Source organism: Amblyomma maculatum, chromosome 1 (genome assembly GCF_055883805.1).
Source record: "Amblyomma maculatum isolate TAMU_Amacu chromosome 1, ASM5588380v1, whole genome shotgun sequence".
In the NCBI taxonomy this organism is placed as follows: Eukaryota; Metazoa; Arthropoda; class Arachnida; order Ixodida; family Ixodidae; genus Amblyomma; species Amblyomma maculatum.
In genome coordinates, this window is record NC_139344.1 from 294,322,401 (window position 1) to 294,344,579 (window position 22,179).

The window sequence follows — 22,179 nt, forward strand, 5'->3', positions numbered from 1 at the left end:
ATAAGAGCTGGGCAGGTACTGATGTGGAGGAACAGTCGGACGCAGAGAAGAATAAACTGTCGAGAAGTATGTTGGGAGGACGGCCATAAAAGAGGAAAAGTGGAGAGTAACCGGTAGTCCGCTGTACTGCTGTATTATAGTCGAATGTTACGAACGGAAGAATAGTGCCCCAATTTCGATGATCCGATGTGACGTAAATGGAGATCATATCCGATAAGGTGCGATGAAATCGTTCAGTCAGACGGTTAGTCTGGGGATGGTAGCTTGAAGTTGTCTTATGGAGGGTGGAGGATGCGTGGAGAACTTCGACAACGACTGTCGATAAGAAATTCGTCCCGCGGTCCCTTGGGAGCGCCCAGGCAGCGCCATGCCGCAATACAATATATGGCAAAACAAAATTTGCAACCTTTTGAGCCGAGCCAGTGGGCACGGGTGCTGTCTACGCGTAGCGCGTAAGGTGTTCGACAGCCGTGATGATCCAATGCTTGCCCCGATCGGAGAGAGGCAGGGGACCATGTCAGTCGGCGCCGACTACTTCGAATGGCGTGGAGGGACAGGGAAGGGGTTGTGAAGGAATGCAGGTGGAAAATTCGGCCAGTTGCGACGTTGGCACAGGGGGCAGGAAGCGACGTATTTAGCTACACTGGTGGATAGACCAGGCCAAAACAGTCGTCTCTTCACGCGGTCGTAGGTTTTGTGAAAACCTAGGTGACCTGCAGCAGTGTCATCGTGTAGAGCCGCTAGGATACGTGGGCGAAGCACACTCGGGACGACTGGGATCCAGCGGGTTCCCTCAGGGCAATACACGTAGCGAAGTAGGGTGCCATCTTCGAGCTTGAAGTTGCGCAAATGTCGGCGGAGCCTAACATTGGGCGGGTTCGAAGAGCCGATAAAGCGGTCGATGATGGCACGGCAGTAGGTGTCGGCTAGTTGCTGCGAGCGGAGAGCGTGTTTGTCAGAAGCGTCAAAAGAAATTTCTGTGATATGCGTCGGAGGGAGAGAGGGTCGACTCTAGTCCGAGGAAGAAATGCGTTGCATAGAAAAACGGCAGGTTGATGGCGAAAGTGGGAAGTGAGAAAGCGCGCGCGTCGGCATCTTGGTGGCGGCGACCCGATTTATAAACGACGTCGAACTGGTACTCTTGCAGACGTAGAATCCAAAGACCAAGTTGGCCTTTCACATTTTTCCACCAGGCTCTTTGAAAAAAAATCCAATTTCTTCAAATAAAATAGAGATCGATCACAACTGTGAAGTGGCGACCGTACAGATAAGGGCAAAATGTCTGGACCGCCCTGACGACGGCAAGACATTCCTGCTCGGTAATGGTATAATTTTGCTCAGCTGGAGTCATGGTCCGGCTAGCGGAGGCAGTCACTTTCTCACGGGAAATTGCGTCGCGTAGCAGAAGTACAGCGCCGAGACCACGACCACTGGCAACGTTGTACAGGATGGACAAGACCGGATCCGACGTGAGGGCGTGCTTGAGGTTGTTAAAAGCAGTGTCACACTATGTAGTCCACACGAAAGGGCTGCGCGTTCTAAGTAGTTCATGAAGGGGAGCAGCAATAGTTGCGGAAATAGGATGCCTGGCGTTTATTCCGATGGTCAACGGAGACTCGTGCCACATGCGGCACTTCGGGATGATGACGATGGTATGAACACGTGAAAGAAGAAGGTCCGTGGAAGACTCACAATATAATGAGTATTCTTAATTTAGCTTCTAGTCTGTTTCCTTGTCTATATGTACATTATTTTCCTTCTACGTTAGCTATAGTCCAACCACAAAATTTACTCAATAAGCTAGCATACACGACTGTGGGCGCTAGTGTATTTCTCCTCCCTCGAGGAGATTTGTGTCACAAACTACGTTATACATTGCACGCCTTCACGCACGACACTTGATAGAATTATTTTGCTTCGCATGATGCGCTACACTGGGAAACGTCGCATCAAGAGACAAGGTAACCTTCCAACAAGAATCAGAGCAGCAGCGTCCTTGTTATCCTCTTTCTGTGCCGCTTCGTTTAACCCACTTTCGTAATGGTTCAGTAAGCCCAGTAGCTGCTCTTTCGCATTTAGAGTGATTCGCAGCGCACTGCACGCTACAAGCTACAAAGGGCCTCTTTCTGTGTCTCGCATTGGCGCCTGCGTGTCTGCGAGCTGTAACCTGTAACATACGCACAGGGCAGAGAGCCCAGAAATATCCCACAGCGTCTGGCGGCTCTCCCGCAATCTGTTCGATGCCACGTGACCTACTCTGTTCACGAAGCTTTGCATATTCTGCAACCCGCCTCAAGACACTCCCTCACCAATATCTCGGTTCCGCAACCTGGATGATGCTACCCTCCTTCTTACAAGAAAGGAACACATGCGGCGGCGCACACGTGCGCGGCAACCTTCCCCCGCGATCTTAGGAGGCTTCGGGGCATCTGGGTTGCCCTCACTCAGGCCATCACTTGGACGTGCCATCAGTGTCTGCCAAAACACTGAGGCAGACATGCCCTGGCAGGTCTTCGGCCCATCTTGCGGCCTCATCGCTGCTCCGATTAGATGGACAAACCTTGAGGAAAGGAGTACGTCCTCACCCTGTGCCGTGTAGGTGATCCGGCGCAGGGCCTCAGCCTGCTCGCGCAGCTTGCTCTGCTGGTCGCCGTTCTCCTCCATGAGGCTGTTGAGCTTGTCAAGCCACGTCTGCTGGCTGCGGCGGAGGTGCTCCTCCATGCATTGCAGCTCGTACTGCAGGCTGTTGAGCTCCTTGAGCAGCTCGGCGCATTGGCGATGGCTGCGGCGCGTGCCCTCCTCCTTCTCCTCGCTTACGCGCACCAGCTGTTTGAGCAGGATGTGCGCCGCCAGGTACTTGGCGTTCAGCAGTCGCCGGCAGATGTCCAACTCACTCTGCAGCGAGCTCACAACCTGCGCCACACACCTTCAAATCAGCTAATGGCAGTGGGAAGGCATTGTTTAACTTTGTAACGCAGTGTTCTTTATATATGGAAGTGCTAGACTGCTTAAACAACTATAAAGCCAACTGTGTGCTTCAATAAAGAAAACATTTTATTCGACGTTTCGACCGCACGACCGATCTTGATAAAGATCGCTGTATACGTAATGGGTGTGTTCAGATAAGCACGGACTACAGTTCCCATTACCATTTTTTTTTTCAATATGTGGTGGGAAAATGTCTCGACACGACGGAATGGACTTTAGTTTTGAAAGATATCTAATTTTCACGAAAAAAATATCGTATACCACTAGAGGTGGAAAAACGTCCTTTTTTGCCATTTCAAAAAGTTTCAAGTTTGGAGTCCTGTTGCATGCGCACTTACACTTTGTCGTGCATTATTTTGTACTCAGTGAATCTATGCAACTTCTCTTTTAGGAGGAGTTTTGAAAACATCTTTTTTTTCTTGCCGCATTTGTTTTAGTAAAAAATCGCAAACTTTGCTCTAGAAGCAACTCGGTGCGCAAAAGTCGATTTTCAATCCTGCATTCTAGCACGAAGAATTGCGTTGTTGTCATTAAAACATTTTGTCTATATAAAAGGTTATTTTCTTAGTTTCATTCGGTACTTAATGCTCTGGAATATTAGGTGTTTTCTCACAACAGATCAAATTCAGCCAAATTTCGAAAACAGCAAAACAGGGACAACTTTGATTCCAATTCTTAAAAGATCGCCACCTCCGAATTTTATTAAAATCTCCATGAACAATCGTCAGAATTATTATGGACTAAAACGTTGATGCATTATAATGTTTAAAATCATAAAACTTAATATAAAGCTCAGAACGTGTGCTGAAAATTGTCAGTATTTAGCCCTGTAATCTGGCATCATCAAGTAAGTTGTTGGCATTGAAACTTGTTTTCGGTATTATGCAGGCCTTGTTCTTTATGCAAAAATTTGTAGTTCTGGAGTTCTCTGTTCTCCATATTACATCGAAATTGGCCAAAATTCAGGGATATCAAAAAATAGGCAACTTTGATTCGAATTTAAAAAGCGTCACTATCTTCGATTTTCATTTAAACCGCCAAAAACAATTCTTACTTCTTCATAAATATCAAGCATTAAAAATAATTCTATAATTTAGTATAAAATATAAAAATAAATGCAAAACTGAGCACATGGCTTTATTGTATAGATAAGACTTTCCCCTCAAGGAGTAACCGTCAGAAATTCGATTCATTATTTCCATAGTTTAGTTACGTTTCATCTCGTACAATATACAAAGCCTATTATGTGCTTATAAAGTCATTCTCTGTTTGTTGGCAGAGTTAACGATAGCTTAATATAGAATAAATTCGCTATTTCTTGCCATTTCAAGGGAACCGGCAAGTGACAGGTAAGCTTTTACTCGATCCTATAGTTTTATCTTGTGCTGCAGTGATATAAATCCAGTGCTTAATTTTATTATTACATATCTCGGTTATGATAAAAATTAGCATTAATATCTTTACGAGGTTTATTTACACGTCGGATGTTAGATGCGCTTGATGTTAGCACGCCAAGAGCGGACAGACCCAGCTTCCTCTTCTGCCACACCTTATCTTCCTCCAATGCAGGACACTGCCGCCTTCCCAGACGGCCGGGCGAGTCAATGTTCGTCACGCTGATAGCAGTGCTTCATGCGTACCAAGTGAACTGCTTGAGTCTTCCGAGAACCTTGAGTGGTCAGGCGAGAGACTACAGAGTTGACTGCGCTTAGGCGTTCCAGTACGACGAAAGGGCCAGTATACTGATGCAACAGTCAAGTCGCGCTTAGGCAACGGCGTCCAAAGCCACACCAAGTCGCCAGGGACATAATTAACATCTTAGTGTCGAAGCATTGCTTGTAGCAGTCTTGGCAGTCGACGGACTTCTTCAGCGAAACGGAGAGCATGCGTTAGTGAAATTTCAGCAGGGAGAAAGGTAAAAACGTGTGCAGAGTACTTCGTGGAAGTCGGTCGTAAAGAATAAAAAACCTGTCGTTTTGTGCCTAACAGTGTTATAATAAATAGGAACGTGTACTGGGACGTTCACCGTCGCTGAGGGCACACCTCCGTAGCGCCATCTCCAATCCACTACTCAAGCTGCGAGGGCAAAAACGAAATAGTCGCACCTTTCTTGAACGAGCGAACAAAATATTCCAATATGTTATGATTAATGCAAATGTTTGATACGTAGAAAAATCTTGTTGTTTTTTTAACTTGTCCTGCGCAAGCACCGAGTCTCATCATCATCACCAGCTGGACTATACCCATTGCAGGGCGAACGCCTCTCCCATATTCCTCCAATTAACCAGGTCCTGTGCTACCTGCATCCACTTGACCCCTGCGAACTTCTTTACCTCATCCGCCCACCTAACTTTCTGCCGGCCCCTGCTACACTTTCCTTCCCTGGAAGTTGAAGTTGAAGTTGAAAGTTATTTTCAAATAAAAAAAACATACAGGAAAATACAGTGAGAGGTCCCATAGTACAAGACCGCAGGTGGGACCTCCCATGGTAACAGATTTCGATAGGCAACTTAAAAAATAACATTACTGTAAGAAAAATTGTGTTATGAAGCAACAATCAAACTAAATAACGAAATACGTAACAAAAAGTGCATTGCCGACAGATTTAGATAAAAAAATAGAATACAAAAAAGGTAACAAAAATACACTTACGAATTCCGCAACACAATAGATAAATAACATAGAAATCACAAATTAAGAAGAATTTCTTTTAATTTGAGCTTGAACAAAGAAAGTGTATTAGTTTGCTTAATGTCGAAATTCAAAGAATTCCAAAATGCATGAACGAAATTTGAAGGCATTGTTTTCCGTAGTTACTACCGACCTTAGGTAGTAGAAAATTATTACGTAGAGCGAACCGTGTAGCGCTGCTGTTTTTGATCGTGCCGGAAGGAAAAATGCTAAGCGGGAGCTGATGGTGAAGAATCTTAAAGAATAGAATACCGATATTATAAAGATAAAGAGCCGAGAGGAGTAGACCATTTAAATCCATGAACAAAATATGCGACGGTGACATTCAAGGGGAGGAGGTTATGATGCGTATTGCTTGCTTTTGCAGTTTTATTAATGGCCAAAGATGAACATGATAGGCGTTAGCCCAGGATGAAATGCCGCAGTTTAAGTGGCTGTGGACGAAAGCGTAATAAAGTGATAGTAACGTGTGGATTGGGAAATAGGATTGGGCTTTGATTAGTGCGCGTAACCCATATGAAATTTTCTTGTAAGTTTCCGCTATATGATAATGGAATTTTAGGTGAGGGTCAATAACAACACCTGGAAACGAAATTCGGCCTTGCGTCGCGATGGCAGTGGAATTGAAGTTCAGTAGTGGTGAGACGGGCAATGGCTTCTAAGGGGGATGGAAAATCTCAAAGCAAGTCTTAGTAACATTCACAGTCAGGCGGTTGATGTGGCATCGATGCTCAAGAGAATGTCATTTTGAAGGTTAGATATGAGCTGGTAAATGTCATGGTGCGATGTTATCATGGTAGAGTCATCTGCGTATAATATGCTATTACAATCCCTAAAACAGGATGGAAAATCGTTAATTTAGAGTAGAAACAATACAGGGCCTAGAATAGAACCCTGTGGAACTTCTTTGTTAGTGAGAGCTTTGTTAGATGCATGGTTATTATTACGGACTATGCAATTTGTTACCCAATCTACCAGCGGTTGTCCTTCTTGATTTCCACTAGTATGTCAATAACCCCAATTAGTTCTCTGACCCACTCTGCGCGCTTCCTATCTCTTAACGTTACACCTACGATTTTTCATTCCATAGCCCTCTGGGTTGTCAACTTAAGTAGAACTCTCTTGGTTAGCCTCCACGTTTCAGACCGATAGGTGAGTACGCGTAAGATGCAACTGTTGTATACTTTCCTCTTGAGCGATACCGGTAAGCTGCTAGTCATAATCTGCGAGTGCTTGCCAAATGAGCTCCATCCCAATCGTATTCTTCTTGTTATTTTCCTTTCATGCTCCGAATCTGCGGTTACTACCTGTCCTAAGTAGACATATTCGCCTACTACTTCCAGTGCTTTGCTACCTAACGTAAACTGTTGTTCTTTCCCGAGGCTGTTGAACATTAGACTGCTTTTCAGCTTTTCCTGTATAGGTCATGATTCATTCTTAACAGTTCATCCCCTGAGTTACCAAGGCAATGCCATCAGCGAATTGCAGATTACTGAGGTATTCTCCATCGACCCTTATCCCTAACTGCTCTCATTCCAAGTCTCTGAATACTTCCTTTAAACAAGCTGTAAATAGTACTGGGGAAATCGTGTCTCCTTGCCTAACACCTTTATTTATAGGAATTTTTTCCTTCTTTCGTTATGCAGAACTATGGTTCCTGTGCAGCCACTATATATATCTTCCAGTACTTTCACATACGGATCATCTACACCCTGACTTCTCAATGCCTGTAGAACTGCCGAGGTCTCTACTGAGTCACCCAGTATAGTTGATACTAATATGCATAAATAATTAGGTGCGTGTCGGCAGTAAATAGCAAAATATGAGCGAGGATGTGCTAATATATTGATTGCTACCTAAAAATATCGCACTATCACGGTCATAAGCAACATGGAAAAAATGCGCTTGCCCGGAATTTTTCGGTTGGCGCGTCACCTCGCTCGGCCTGGAAATGAGCAAATGCTGCGGATGTGCGACCGTATTCCAAAGCAACCTCCTGTTCACATTTGTTGTAGCAGAACGTGGTTGGCCAGAGCAGGTGCTGTATTAAGTAAGAATTTTGTTGTTCCACCTTGTAAAACTCCACTAGCCGGAGACCTAAATTCGTTAACCAAATTCTGCAGGCAAAAAAAAAGTGCCTCGCGCCTTAAGGCACGGATCGAGTTGCATTTTGAACAGCTTTTCAGTCAAGGCACGATGAGGACGGCAGCCTCCAACTACACTTGAAAGAGAGCTGCATGCTTCTGAGACCTACCTCGTCGCCCGACTGGCCTGTAACGTCCAGTCCGGTAGCCTCCTCTGCGCACACGTATGCTGCGCATAACTTTTCTGTAAACAAAAACAATAAGCAATGTTGTGATAAATAACGCGACAACTTCCGCGGTGGCCTAATCCATGCTCATGGGGAAGGCCATGTGGAAATGCAGGGGCCGTAATGAATGCGGCGCAAAGAATTTCATTTCCATCAAGGGCAGCTGCGTGAGTGATGGGTGGGTGTCCGTTTTGGCTACGGCGCAGTAATGCAAGTTTTAAACAACCACAATATGAGATACTCATTTTTAGGACGCTGATGACGCTGGATAGGAAAAACTTGAGCCTTGTAGTAAATAGTATTTCTCGCCACAAATTGAAAAATTTGCAGGACTGTACAGTTTATGAAAAAGAAACGAAGCTCAGAGGCTACGCAGCCTGAAAAAAATAATGCAACCGTACTAAATGTACGCAAAATTAAAATCATCTGCCCGACGCAGTAAACCTGGTTCAAACGAGGTCGCCAGTTTCATAACTCCCAAGTACAGGTCCCAAAAAGGAATCGCTTAGCTAGGCTAATCGTGGTTATGCAAGTCTAAGCCAGGACTCATCCACGGCTCAGCAACGATGCGACTCCTTCAAGGCTCCTCAAGGAGAGGATATGGAGGAAGGCGACATTGCGTCAGGAATCACCTGCTCCGGTTATTTCTCAACTAAAGTTGGCTATGCCAAAAGGAAAAATATAGTTAAAATAGATAGAATCTCATTTTGAAGGCTTCAAGAAATGAGTTATCGGCTCTTTGCGGTATGCGAGACGAGGGATGGGCGCGGGACGAACGGAAGGAAAGCACTTACTGCCGTTTATTGAGAAGAGATATCTCTAGGCTGGAGAGGTAAAGATTAATGCCTTGTCATCTGCACATAAATACAGGCAAAGTGGAGTTGAAGAAAGCAGACATGGTAACCTCATCGAAATTAAACAATGACAAATTCTCAGGATGTACACAGTGCAATAAATCTCGCTTTAAGGTTTGTCCAATGATTAATACTGCCCCATCGGTCCAAAGCACAGCCTCCGCTTTTTCATTAAAAATTAGAGGAGACTTCAACTGTGACAAAAGTAATGTGGTCTACCTTCTCGAGTGCGGCGTGTGCCATGAGCAATATATTAGGCAAACATAAACGCCCTTCGAATTAAGAATAAACAACCACCAGGCGCATTCCTATCTCGAGACATGTAAGCAACTTCAGGGTGAGGCTACTACTTCCAAACACATTATGACAGGCGAGTCGTACCTAATATACAAATTCAATACCTTGAATGCTGGCATTAATGAAAGTAATGGCAAGCTCTCCTGCCTTTGAAATTCAAACCGATGTGATCATTTTTTTCTGGTGGCTGTTTATGTGCTTATGGTCTTCATTATTATAGACAGTTAATGTTGCTGTTTTATATTTATTTATTCATTGACGCGTAACACTGCCTAAATGTGGAGTGCCATCCTCTGATGTAAGTTTGTATAGTGACAACTTGTTTTGATCTTGGGCGCTGCCCCACTGAGTGAAATTCTATTTAAGTATGTGGTGCTTCCATTCTACTTTTTTCCGACACCTTCAATCAATCCCTTATGGCGTGTTTTCTTCAAGAAAGTTGTATAGACAGCGTTTACAATGATATGTTCATTTATCCCTACCGCTTTAGCTTTTTTTTTTTTTTCTCCTTGTTCTCCTCTGTATTACTTCCTGGGTGCCTTTTACATGCTTTTATCTTCCTTATGGTACACCTGTGTCTTGTTGCTGCACCCCACCAGCCCAAAGGCTCCGCAAATACCTGCACTCAACACAAATGTGTACACCCGGGATCCGGTAAAAACGTCCCCGGAGCAAATGTCCCCGGAAAGAATGTCCCCGGAAGAAACATCCCCGGAAGAAACATCCCCGGAAAAAATGTCCCTATTTGCGAAGTAGGAAAAAATGTCCCCGAACGGGGCTCAAGTCTTGCGCAATAGGACGTAGACTGCGTTTCCCCGTGGCGAGCTGCAATGCTGAATGATGCATGTTAGTATAAACTTTATTACAGTGGCTTCACCTGTCGGCTTGGAATTGACCGCGAACTGATGCGGGCATTCATAACAAAAAAAAAATGATGGCAGCTCCTCGTCTTCCCTTTGTTTGCGGAGAAAAGGCGAGCTGACCACCGGCTTTACCGGAAAAGCTTGGAGCCCTAATATGGCCATGATGCACGAACGGTTAAGCCTCGTCCTGCTTATACCATCATCGCCCCGCAATTTTACACTATCATCAGAAGAACGGTTTAACCTCGTCACCAGAAGGTACGGAAAATAATTCTTGTGATGTCCTCTGCTTTGGGGCGGTTCCCCGGGAGTGTCATGCGGCGATCTGCTTGTACCTTTTTCATTGGGCAGTATTTAGACCTGCCATATATGATTGCTTAACGAGGTGCGGAGCTCGGAACCTCGCAACGTATAAAGAGCCAGATGGCTCTTTCACCATGATTTTACGCTGTTCTTGTAAACATTTCGGGCCTCCAGAGGACGCAGGTTCCAAATGAAAGATTATGTTTAATTATGTTTGTTTTTTTTTTTTCATGTGAGTTCTACTACTTTTACTGAAAGAACTCATTTTTAGAGCCGATTTTGGCCTTGGGGACGTTTTTTCCTAGTGGTCACTTCTTCAGGGGCCGTTTCTTCCGGGGACGTTTTTTTCGGTGACCTTTTTACCTACACCCGTGTACACCCATCGAGACGCCCCTTCCTCTTGGGTTGCTTACCACCCAGCCTGGTTGTTGATTTCTCGTTTCCCCCTTTTTTTTGCGCGCGCATCCGCTTCTTTGTTGTGTTCGCCCACTTTTTGTGCCCGCGTGGCGGCGAAATGCCCCTATGATTTCTTCTTTCTTTTTCCGCCCCTCTTGTCAATTTTCCCCGTCTTTTGCCCTTTCCCTGCCTTTTGTCGTTGTCACTGTAAAACATTTAAAAAGGAGCTTGAGCGCACTGTAAACCTTACTTGAGAGAGGTCGTGTTAGGACCGAAACTTCAAAATAAATATGTTTTAAGTTTTTCAATGTGACTTTTTGAACATACTACTTTTAATCAGTTGCTTGGCAAATGGCAGATATTTTTTGTACCTACAGCAACACATTGGAAGGTTATAAGTGACTGCTTTGAAGATCTTTGAGCAAATTAAAAATTGCAGCTGAACCTCACCTAATTCGGTGTCCAGATTTGGCTCTTTTTGGGGGAAAAACTGTGTTCTTAGCAGGGTCTCTCTATTTTCTCTTGCTTTTCTTCGCGATTCAAAGTTACTGACAACTCGCTTTGCGAGCAATTTTGCTTGGGAACAGAACTGTGTACGTTAAGAAATGACAATTATACACGAATGGCATATTTGACGATTCACATTTCTTGAACATTGGATTAAAGCGCTGTTTGAAAAGCAGCTGCCGCTTTGTCGAGTGTGACAGACACCACGCCATCAAACAGCCGCGCGAATGGGCGTTCCCGGCGCTCCTTATCTCCTCCGCGAGTGGTCGAGCCCGCACGGTCGAAAAAACAAATGAAGCAAAAGAGCGTAGCTCGCCCGCCCCCCCCCCCCCCCCACCCTTCCCACCCCCCCTCGCCTCCCTCCTCCTCCAATGTTCCAAGGAATGAGGAGGGGAGCGTCGTCAAGAGGGGTTGTCCTCAGTGGGAGAAGGACAACGGGATTCTGAAAGCGCGAGTACTCGTAGGCGGGGGAGATAACGTATTTGCAATACTGCATGGGAATAGCGACCTGGCTTTCGACACTGTCTTGTTTCGTGCACAGCCCTTTTCTACCGCTTTGTGACTTTTTTGCATAAAAAGGATAAGGAATCAGTGGCTGCAATCCTCTTCGCTGCGGGCGTCTGATCATCCATGAGGCCCGAAAGGAGTCACGGCCAAAGATAGCATGGAGGACTTGATACGGCAACTAAAACAAATCGGAAAACAGCGCCCGTTTATAAGAAGTTAAAGGGAAAAAAAACTCATTTCATATACTCATACATATTAAAACACAACGTATTTATCTGATTCTTAGTGTGATGAAAATTGACAGATCGATCTCTCATCACGCCTGTTATCATTCAATACAAAACCAAAGTCACGTAATAATGGGCACTTGTTAGATTTGGGCGCGTTGAAATCATTTAATGGCGCTAATCACTGTACGTTCACGCATATCCGTTGCTTGAGCCTTAGAAGCGTGAACGGAGGTTTCAAGGAATTTGAACTGAAGCCGAAACAGAATGAAAGAAATATGTAGTAATAAATTCTTTTCCCTGGTTCGCGCGATCCACGTGAATCATGACGTTGTGTATAACGTTCTGCGTATCATTACAAAAAAAGGAAAACAATTGATGTCTACTTATTCAACGTGTGCTAATAATTAACGCACAGCACATGGGCTTTTTTGCATTTTATGAATATGCCCGCTGCGGCCGTGGTCGAGCCCGCGGCCTTGGAATCAGTAGCAGAATACGAAATACAGCGCGTGAGGTACAGACAAGAAGAATGCAGTGTTTTTACAAATATATTTCTGCGTACATAGCATTCGCATGCACTTAGGTGTTTTTCATCATCATCATCATCAGCAGCCTGACTATACCCACTGCAGGGCGAAGGCCTCTCCCATATTTCTCCACTTAACCCGGTTCTGTGCTAGCTACATCCACTTGACCCCTGCGAACTTCTTAATCTCATCCGCCCACCTAACTTTCTGCCGCCCCCTGCTACGCTTTCCTTCCCTTGGAATCCAGTTTGTTACCCTCAGCGACCATCGGTTATCCTCTCTTCGCACTACATGTCCTGCCCATGTCCATTTCTTCTTCTTAATTTCCACTAGAATGTCGGTAACTTGAGTTATTTCTCTGACCCACTCTGCACGCTTTCTATCTCTTAATGTTACCACTACCATTTTTCGTTCCATAGCCCTCTGGGTTGTCCTCAACTTAAGTAGAACTCTCTTGGTTAGCCTCCACGTTTCAGCCCCATAGGTGAGTACAGGCAAGATGCAACTGTTGTATACTTTCCTCTTGAGCGATACCGGTAAGCTGCTAGTCAACCTGCGAGTGCTTGCCAAATGCGCTCCATCCCAATCTTATTCTTCTTGTTATTTCCTTTTCATGGTCCGGATCTGCGGTTACTACCTGTCCTAATTAGACATATTCGCCTACTACTTCCAGTATTTCGCTACCTAATGTAAACTGCTGTTCCTTCCCGAGGCTGTTGAACATTACCTTAGTCTTCTGCATATTGATTTTCAATCCTACCTTTCTACTTTTTTTGTCTAGGTCATCAATCATTATTTGCAGTTCATCCCCCGAGTTGCTTAGCAAGGCAATGTCATCAGCAAATCGCAGATTACTGAGGTATTCTCCATCTACCCTTATCCTTAACTGCTCCCATTCCAAGTCTCTGAATACTTCCTCTAAACAAGCTGTGAATAGTACTGGGGAGATTGTGTCTCCTTGCCTAACACCTTTCTTTATGGGAATTTTGTTACTTTCTTTATGCAGAACTATGGTTGCTGTGCAGCCACTATATATATCTTCCAGCACTTTCACGTACGGCTCGTCTACCCCCTGATTTCGCAATGCTTGCATCACCGCCGAGGTTTCAACCGAGTCAAATGCTTTTTCGTAATCAATGAACGCTATGTATAAGGGCTGGTTATATTCCGAGCATTTTTCTATCACCTGATTGATGGTATGGTTATGATCGATAGTAGAGTACCGTTTCCGAAACCCTGCTTGATCCTTTGCTTGATTGCAGTCTAAGGTTGTCCTGATTCTATTAGTGATTACCTTAGTAAATACCTTATACGTAACAGACAGTAAGCTGATCGGTCTGTAATTTTTAAGGTCCTTAGAGTCCCCTTTCTTGTGAATGAGGATAATGTTTCCGTTCTTCCATGGTTCCGGTACCGTCGATGACACCAGGCACTGCGTATACAGGGTATCCAGTTTTTCTAGCACGATATCCCCCCCGTCCATCAGCAAATCTGTAGTTATCTGATCCTCTCCAGCTGATTTCCCCCTTTTCATAGTTTCTAGTGCTTTCTTGACCTCGTCCTTCGTCACTGGTGGAACGTCTGACTGTTTTTCCCTACCGCCAATCTCATTACGGTCCTGACTACTTTGGTTACTGTAGAGATCTGTATAGAACTCCTCGGCTACTTTGACTATCTTGTCCATATTAGTGATGACGTTGCCCGCCTTGTCCCTTATCGCATACATCTGGTTTTTGCCTATGCCCAATTTCTTCTTTACCGCTTTAAGACTTCCCCCGTTTTTTACAGCATGCTCAATTTTGTCCATGTTATACTTCCTTATATCGGCCACCTTGCGCTTATTGATTAGCTTTGATATCTCGGCCAATTCGATCTGGTCTGTTGGATTGGAAGCTTTCATACCCTGGCGTTTCTTAATCAAATCTTTCGTCTCCTTAGACAGCTTACCGCTATCCTCTCTAACTATCCTACCGCCTACCTCTACCGCGCACTCAGTAATGATATCTCTGAAATTATTGTTCCTTGCCTCTAGGGTAATGTCGCCATTGTCGTGACGCTGGGACTAAGTCGACCCGGCCTTCACTTGGTAGCGTGCAGAGACTCGGGGTTGAAGTAGGATTGAATCTTCGAAGTTGGTGAAATATGTACAAGCAGGTTTAATGACACTTTGAGAAACTTATTTACAAGATTATTTACACGAAAAAGAAGGGTACATCAGCAAAATGGCAAGCGTTAAGAGTTCATAGCGAGAAGCGACTGGATGAGCCGTTTACCCAGGGCCCAGAGCGACATTTCGTGCTCTGCAGCGTCCTTAAAACCCCCTATGTCCAGCCCCTCTCTGAAGATGCTGACCAACCAAATCCAGGGCACGCCCCTCAGATATCGGCATCCAATCGAACACATCACTGCACTGATGGTCTGAAGCACTGACTGGCCCGGCATTGTTTCGTTGAGCCTGGTCACTTGTTGGCGGGAAAAGCTTGGAAACGGCGAGGAGGTACATTTCTATTCTTCAGCCAAGAATCGATAGGCAGCTGGTTCCGGCAAGTGGATTTACTTCTCAGAAACCCAAGTACACGTGCGCGCCGCATATGGCTCCCAGCATTGTCCCTTTTCGACAATTGCAAATCTTTCCTGCATTCCCGGGAAATCACTTAATGGCCGTATGAGTCATGCTCCTTTCTTGTCCTGCACGTCAGCGGACATGTCACTCTGTCGTCTCCTTTGGATAGGAGGCATTCATCACTGGAGGATAGCACTTCTCGACTGGAAGGGTGAACAAAAGAAAGAAAGCACTTCCTGCTATTTCCCGCAGGGGGACGTTTCTTTGTGTTTTTCCAGACGTTCTCTTGACAGGGTCAATTTGGCATTTGCAGGGTGTCCACAAAGCAAAACAGGCTTACAAAACAGGATTCCTGGAAACAGGCTCACTTAGAGCCAATGGACCATCACCACATATCCTCAGCACTTATTCATGCCCACAGGCGAACAATAGAGCGCGCAAATGCGGATGCACGGTCGTAACAGCCTCCTCCCCCGCCAGAAGAGTCTCGGAGGGCAGCAGTCGCAGCTGCTGCATGAAGAGACGACTTAATGGCCTGCACGTGAACGCTTGAAGCTCGCTGTTGCTTGTCGCGTTGTCTTGATTGTTGTAGGCCAAATTGCTCGAGCTGTCTGAAACTCAACCACATGTCTAAACAAGCACTCGGCTCCCGTCTGAAGAGACCAGGTTAAAAGAAAACTGCCATTGTTGTTCGAGAAAAGCCCACTCTCAAGACGTTCAGGACCCACGTATGCCTCGAAAACCAAACGTGCTGCTTTACATAGTCACATATATTCAAGCGCACGAAAAAAAAAAGAAAAAAAAAGAACCTGAGTATCAATTTGGATACATGGTGAGGAACATCTCGGACCGCTTAGAAAGAGCGGCTAAGCGCGTCCGCATTCCCATTTAATTTCCCCTTTTTGTATCTTATTTCAAAATTGTACTGCTGTAAAATGAAGCTCCACCTAAGAAGGCGACTGTTCTTCGATGTCGCAGTTTGCAGCCAAGCCAGGGGACAATGGTCCGTCTCTATGGTAAATTTGGCCCCTCCAAGATAGCACTGCAATTTCTGAATGGCCCATACAATGCAAGCGCACTCTTTCTCTGACGCGCAATAAGCCCTCTCTCTAGAACTCAGTTTTCTGCTCAGGTAGAGCACAGGGTGCTCATTACCGTCGTCATCTCTCTGGCAGAGAACAGCACCTAACCCTCGATCACTGGCATCACACTGGACCGTGAATTCTCGGCCATAGTCTGGAGCTCGCAATACCGGACGGCTAATCAGCACAGCCTTCAGGTTTACGAAGGAGGCTTCCTTTTGTTCGTCCCAGACTACATTTGTCGGTTCTGTCTTGCGGAGAGCGTCGGTCAGAGGGCTAGCCAAAGCTGAATAGTTAGGGATGTAGTGATTGTAGTACCCAGTCAGACCCAGGAATGCTCGAATTTCCGTCTTCGTGCTCGGCCGCGGGTAGTCTGCTACCGCAGAAATCTTAATCTCGCTGGGTTTCCTGAAACCTTGACCTACATTGTGACCCAAGTAGTCCACGGTCGCCCTTGCCAGGCAACATTTCTCGGCCTTTACGGTTAGTCCAGCTTGACGCAAAAGGCTCAGTACAGCTCTTAGATGTACCATATGGTCCGCCCATGAGTCGGAAAAAACCGCAATGTCATCTAAATAAGGCACCGCGAATGTTTCACACCCCTTTAAAACCCTATCCATGAGTCGGGAAAAACAAAATGGAGCATTTTTGAGCCCGAAACTCATCATTGTTGGCTGGTAGCTGCCCGTCGGAGTGACGAAAGCCGCGTATCTGCTGGCGCGTTCAGTGAGCGGTACTTGCCAGTATCCTCGAGTAAGGTCCAGCGTAGTCACATATGCCACTCTACTGACCTGTTCTACTCTCTCCTCAATATTCGGAATAGGATACACTTGATCCTTGGTGAGAGAATTTAGCTTTCGGTAGTCTACCACAGGCCTAGGGTCTTTACCTGGAGCTTCTACTAAGATCATAGGCGAAGCATAATCGCTTTTCGAGGGTTTTATTACTCCTAATTCCAGCATGCGAGTTACTTCCCTATCCAGAATTTCTCTTTGCCTTGGAGAGAATCGGTAGCACCTTGATCGCACTGGCACGTCTGAAGTCAGCTCAATATCGTGCTCAGTCAAATCAGTTCTGCCTGGCCTGTCCACGAAACAGGCCTCAAACTCTGTTATTATTTCGCCCAGATCGGACAGCTGGGATTTCTTTAGTTCTCCTCTCTGCTCCGTCTTTTTGAGAAGCTCCTGAGCGTTGCTTCCTTTTCCGCTGAAGCAAATCAAGTTGTCCCCCATCTCCTCGGGAAGGTTTAACGTTAGATTTGCCACGGCTTGCTCCATAGCTAAGTCCTCTCGGGTTCCACTTAAAAGTCTCGTGAGATTACTAGACACTGGCGGCAAGAGGTTACTCTCAAGAACGCCCTCATTCCGCGTCTCATCAAGCTCACTTTCAAGTCGACCTATTTGAGATGCCTCGCTCTCAAAGTTTTCTGACCCGCTATCTTCCGCATCGACCACTGTTTTAACTGCCGTTTCTTCCGCTGTGGATTTTTCTGGAATGAGCAGTGTAGCTAGTTCTCGCGCTTCTGAACGTGTTAAGGCTGGCACAACTCTGTCTCCGAAAAGGATGCCCCTCTTTCGCAGTAGCATGTCCGATTTGTTGGAGAACAAATACGGATAGCACTTAGGAAGCTTTCCTGAAACGGCAGCCTCGGTTGTTAATTCGCCGAAAGGGCCCTCGATGACCACGTTCGCGATCGGCAAGCACACACTCTGTTCCTCAACTACCTGTCGGATCCATGCACACTGTCCTGTATAGTCGGAAGGCGACACATACGCCGGATGGACAACATCCATCGTTGCGGCCGAATCGCGCAGTACCTTGCAAGGCTTCCCGTTGACTACTAGGTCATGCAGGTAGGGTTCCAAAAGCTGCATATTTTCATCGCAGTCACTGACATACGAGAAAGCAATCTTTTCTTTCCGGCAGTTGACGGCAATGTGACCCTGCTCATTACACCTAAAGCATGTGAGCGGCTTCCTAGCCCCAAGCTTGTTCTTTGTGTTCTGCGCGTTGGTCACTTCCCCACTTTTCTCACTGCCGTCCTTTCTAGGGCGTTTGCCTGAAGAAGCCTTCCTTTCTTCGTTTGCAAATCTAGCAAAGTGCCTTTTCTGACGGTTAATCACACTCAACTTGGGATTGCGGAGCCTATCCACTGCTGGGTTGCTGAATTGTCGGCGCGAAGCATACTCCTCAATAAGTTCGGCAGCTTCAGTTGCCGACTTAATTTCGCCTCGGTCCTGTAACCAATTTCTTTCTTTTTCTGGGAGGCAGTTATAAAACTGCTCCAAAAGAATTCGCTCGACTACAGCGTCCCTATCACTGTAGGAATCAGTGCTCTTTAGCCACTCGCCCAAACTAACTCTTAAATTGTACAGGAATTCAGGGTAACTCTCGTCCCTGCACTTAGTAGCGTTCCGAAAACGTTGTCTGAACGCCTCGGCGCTAAGCCTATACTTTCTCAGAAGGTAAGCTTTGACCTTCTCGTAGTTGTCCGCGTCCTCCTTGCTTAGCCGCGCGACAACCTACGCTGCCTCGCAGGGCAGAACCGTCAATAATCTCTGAGACCAAGTGTCTCGCTGGAAGGACAGTTTTTCACAGGTTCGCTCAAAGTTAGCCAGATACAGACCGATATCCCCTGATATCACATATGGCTGCATGTACTTTGACATCTTGAAATCTGCCTCCTTGTTGAGAAGAGGTACCGCTAGCTGGGGACAATTGCCCGACCTCTTGCTCAACTCTAGTTCTAATTTCCGGAGCTGAATTTCTTGGTCCAGCTTTTTTGCTTCTCTTTCACGCTTCTTTTCCTCTTTTTCCCACTCACGTTCGCGCTCCTTTTCCTCTTTTTCCCGCTCTTTCTGCTGTCTGAGCTGCTCCTTTTTTTGACCGATGAGGTTCCATGCTTCACTGAGCTCCTCATCATCGGTTCCCAGATCAGTGATTGCCTTTATAATCAAGGGTTTTCGTGCCAAACCACTTGTATCAATTCCCAATTCCTCACACAATTGCAACAGTTCCGGTTTCTGCAGCTTTTGTAGGTCCATGATCGCTCCGAGTGTCGGCTACTTCCAAAACAACTGTGCAAACTACCAAACCTAAAGGCGTTTCCACACTTTCTTTACCAGTTCTAAAATCTAACCCTGTTCTAGAACCTGGTCCACATCAGAAGAAAAGCCAAGCACTCACCCACACATGCGATCGATGTTCCGAGCTGCTTTCTTGTTGGCCGATTGTTGCTCCTGCTTGTTGCTTGAGATACCACGTCAGATCACCAGATGTTGTGGCTTGCAGATTCTGATCCACCTCCAATCACCAGATGTTGTAGCTTGTAGATCCAGATCCCAACGCTGGTCACCAGTTGTCGTGACGCTGGGACTAAGTCGACCCGGCCTTCACTTGGTAGCGTGCAGAGACTCGGGGTTGAAGTAGGATTGAATCTTCGAAGTTGGTGAAATATGTACAAGCAGGTTTAATGGCACTTTGAGAAACTTATTTACAAGATTATTTACACGAAAAAGAAGGGTACATCAGCAAAATGGCAAGCGTTAAGAGTTCATAGCGAGAAGCGACTGGATGAGCCGTTTACCCAGGGCCCAGAGCGACATTTCGTGCTCTGCAGCTTCCTTAAAACCCCCTATGTCCAGCCCCTCTCTGAAGATGCTGACCAACCAAATCCAGGGCACGCCCCTCAGATATCGGCATCCAATCGAACACATCACTGCACTGATGGTCTGAAGCACTGACTGGCCCGGCATTGTTTCGTTGAGCCTGGTCACTTGTTGGCGGGAAAAGCTTGGAAACGGCGAGGAGGTACATTTCTATTCTTCAGCCAAGAATCGATAGGCAGCTGGTTCCGGCAAGTGGATTTACTTCTCAGAAACCCAAGTACACGTGCGCGCCGCATATGGCTCCCAGCATTGTCCCTTTTCGACAATTGCAAATCTTTCCTGCATTCCCGGGAAATCACTTAATGGCCGTATGAGTCATGCTCCTTTCTTGTCCTGCACGTCAGCGGACATGTCACTCTGTCGTCTCCTTTGGATAGGAGGCATTCATCACTGGAGGATAGCACTTCTCGACTGGAAGGGTGAACAAAAGAAAGAAAGCACTTCCTGCTATTTCCCGCAGGGGGACGTTTCTTTGTGTTTTTCCAGACGTTCTCTTGACAGGGTCAATTTGGCATTTGCAGGGTGTCCACAAAGCAAAACAGGCTTACAAAACAGGATTCCTGGAAACAGGCTCACTTAGAGCCAATGGACCATCACCACATATCCTCAGCACTTATTCATGCCCACAGGCGAACAATAGAGCGCGCAAATGCGGATGCACGGTCGTAACACCATCCTCAGAGCTGGATACCTATTCTGTAGCGAGATCCTGAACTCTTCTGCCCTCCCCCTCACCGCTAATTCGTTGATGGGTTTCTTTCTTACTAATCTATTGCGTTCCTTCTTCAGATTTAGGCTAATTCGGGACCTCACCATCCTCTGGTCACTGCATCGCACTTTCCCGATTACCACTACATCCTGCACAATGGCGGGGGTTGAACACATTATGAAGTCGATTTCATTTTTAGTCTCTCCGTTAGGACTTTTCCATGTCCATTTCCGGTTCTTCCGTTTGCTGAAGAAGGTATTCATGATTCGTAAGTTATTGCGCTCTGCGAACTCAACTAGTAACTCCCCCCTGCTATTCCTAGAACCAATGCCATAGTCACCTACTGCCTTGTCTCCTGCCTTTTTTTTCTCTACCTTGGCATTGAAGTCGCCCATTATTACAGTTTACTGCGTTTTTACTTTTCGCATTGCCGATTCTACATCTTCATAGAGGCTTTCAACTGCCTGGTCATCATAACTACATGTAGGTGCATAGGCCTGTACGACCTTCAGTTTATACCGCTTATTAAGCCTAATTACGATGCCTGCAACCCTCTCATTAATGCTATAACATTCATCTATATTACCCGCTATATACTTATTGACAAGGAAACCTGCTCCTAGTTGTCGCCTCTCCGGTAAACCTCGATAACACAGTACATGCCCATCCTTCAGTACAGTATATGCCTCATTTGGCCTCCTGACCTCACTAAGCCCTATGACATCCCATTTCATGCCCTCTAGTTCCTCTAACAGCACTGCTAAACTAGCTTCACTAGCTAGGGTTCTAGTGAAGTAAACGTTGCCAGGGTCAGTTTCCAATGGCGGCCTGTCCAGCGGAGCCAGGCTTTCTTAGCACCCCCTGCTGCGTCACAGGTCTGACCGCCGCCGTGGTCAGTTGTTCCGCAGCCGCTGGTGACTGAGGGCCGGGGTTTTATGGAGATTATCATAGGAGGTTGTGGCCAATTACTGCACCAGGGTGGCCAACTGCTGTTCTGGTGAGGGAGTGCGTTGCCGGAGGTGTTCACCGGCATCAGGTCGCACCCCAAACCTGTGTATGCAATTCCATCGACACGCGGATTTTTTTTTTTTTCCGGTGGAGAATTGCGCGGCACCGGGATTTGAGCCCCGGTCCTCTTGCATGCGAGGCGGATGTTCTACCGCTACGCCAACGCTGCACCTTAGGTGTTTTTAAAACTGCATAAATATGTTTTCATACCCACTTGAGGAACCAGAGCTTTGTTCTTTCATATTTAGCACATATTTTAAGGTGGCTTCCATTCGCTATTTTACTGCATAATTACTAATTGCAGTGCACATAAAGCATCACAGATGGTGTTGTGCTAGATATGCAGCAGCAGAAGCAGCGTAAGAAATAAAAAAGCATCATAGCGCGAAAACGAGCTTTGGAGAAAATAAATCGGGCTTTCTAACTTTTGGACCAGTGAATGCAAATTATTGTGATCGGACCGCGCCGGATCCTAAAAACGGCGACAACGGATCGAAGCAGGCGCCTCGGATCCTCCGGCTGTGAGCGCCCAACATCGGCGATGGTGCCCTTGAATGCACCTGACCAGCCGAAGGGTTCGTCACCCGGCGGAGGTCCCTTCGAGCACCGTGCATTCCCGTGGTGGGCCAAGAGGACAGTTTTCGGCTAGGTTACCTCTGATGAACGCAGAGCACG

General features: G+C 46.2%; 1 protein-coding gene across 1 annotated transcript in view; it reads right to left on the reverse strand.

Annotated features, from left to right (window-relative positions):
- The window catches only part of LOC146206825 (coiled-coil domain-containing protein 125-like), an 85,763-nt gene that overhangs the window by 37,190 nt on the left and 26,394 nt on the right, over positions 1-22,179 (reverse strand). Inside the window, exons 2-3 of the mRNA XM_084591585.1 lie at positions 7,934-8,007; positions 2,586-2,913 (exon numbers count right to left, since the gene is read on the reverse strand). Coding sequence (XP_084447711.1) covers positions 2,586-2,913; positions 7,934-8,007 — 402 coding nt within the window. The remainder of the gene's footprint in view (positions 1-2,585; positions 2,914-7,933; positions 8,008-22,179) is intronic.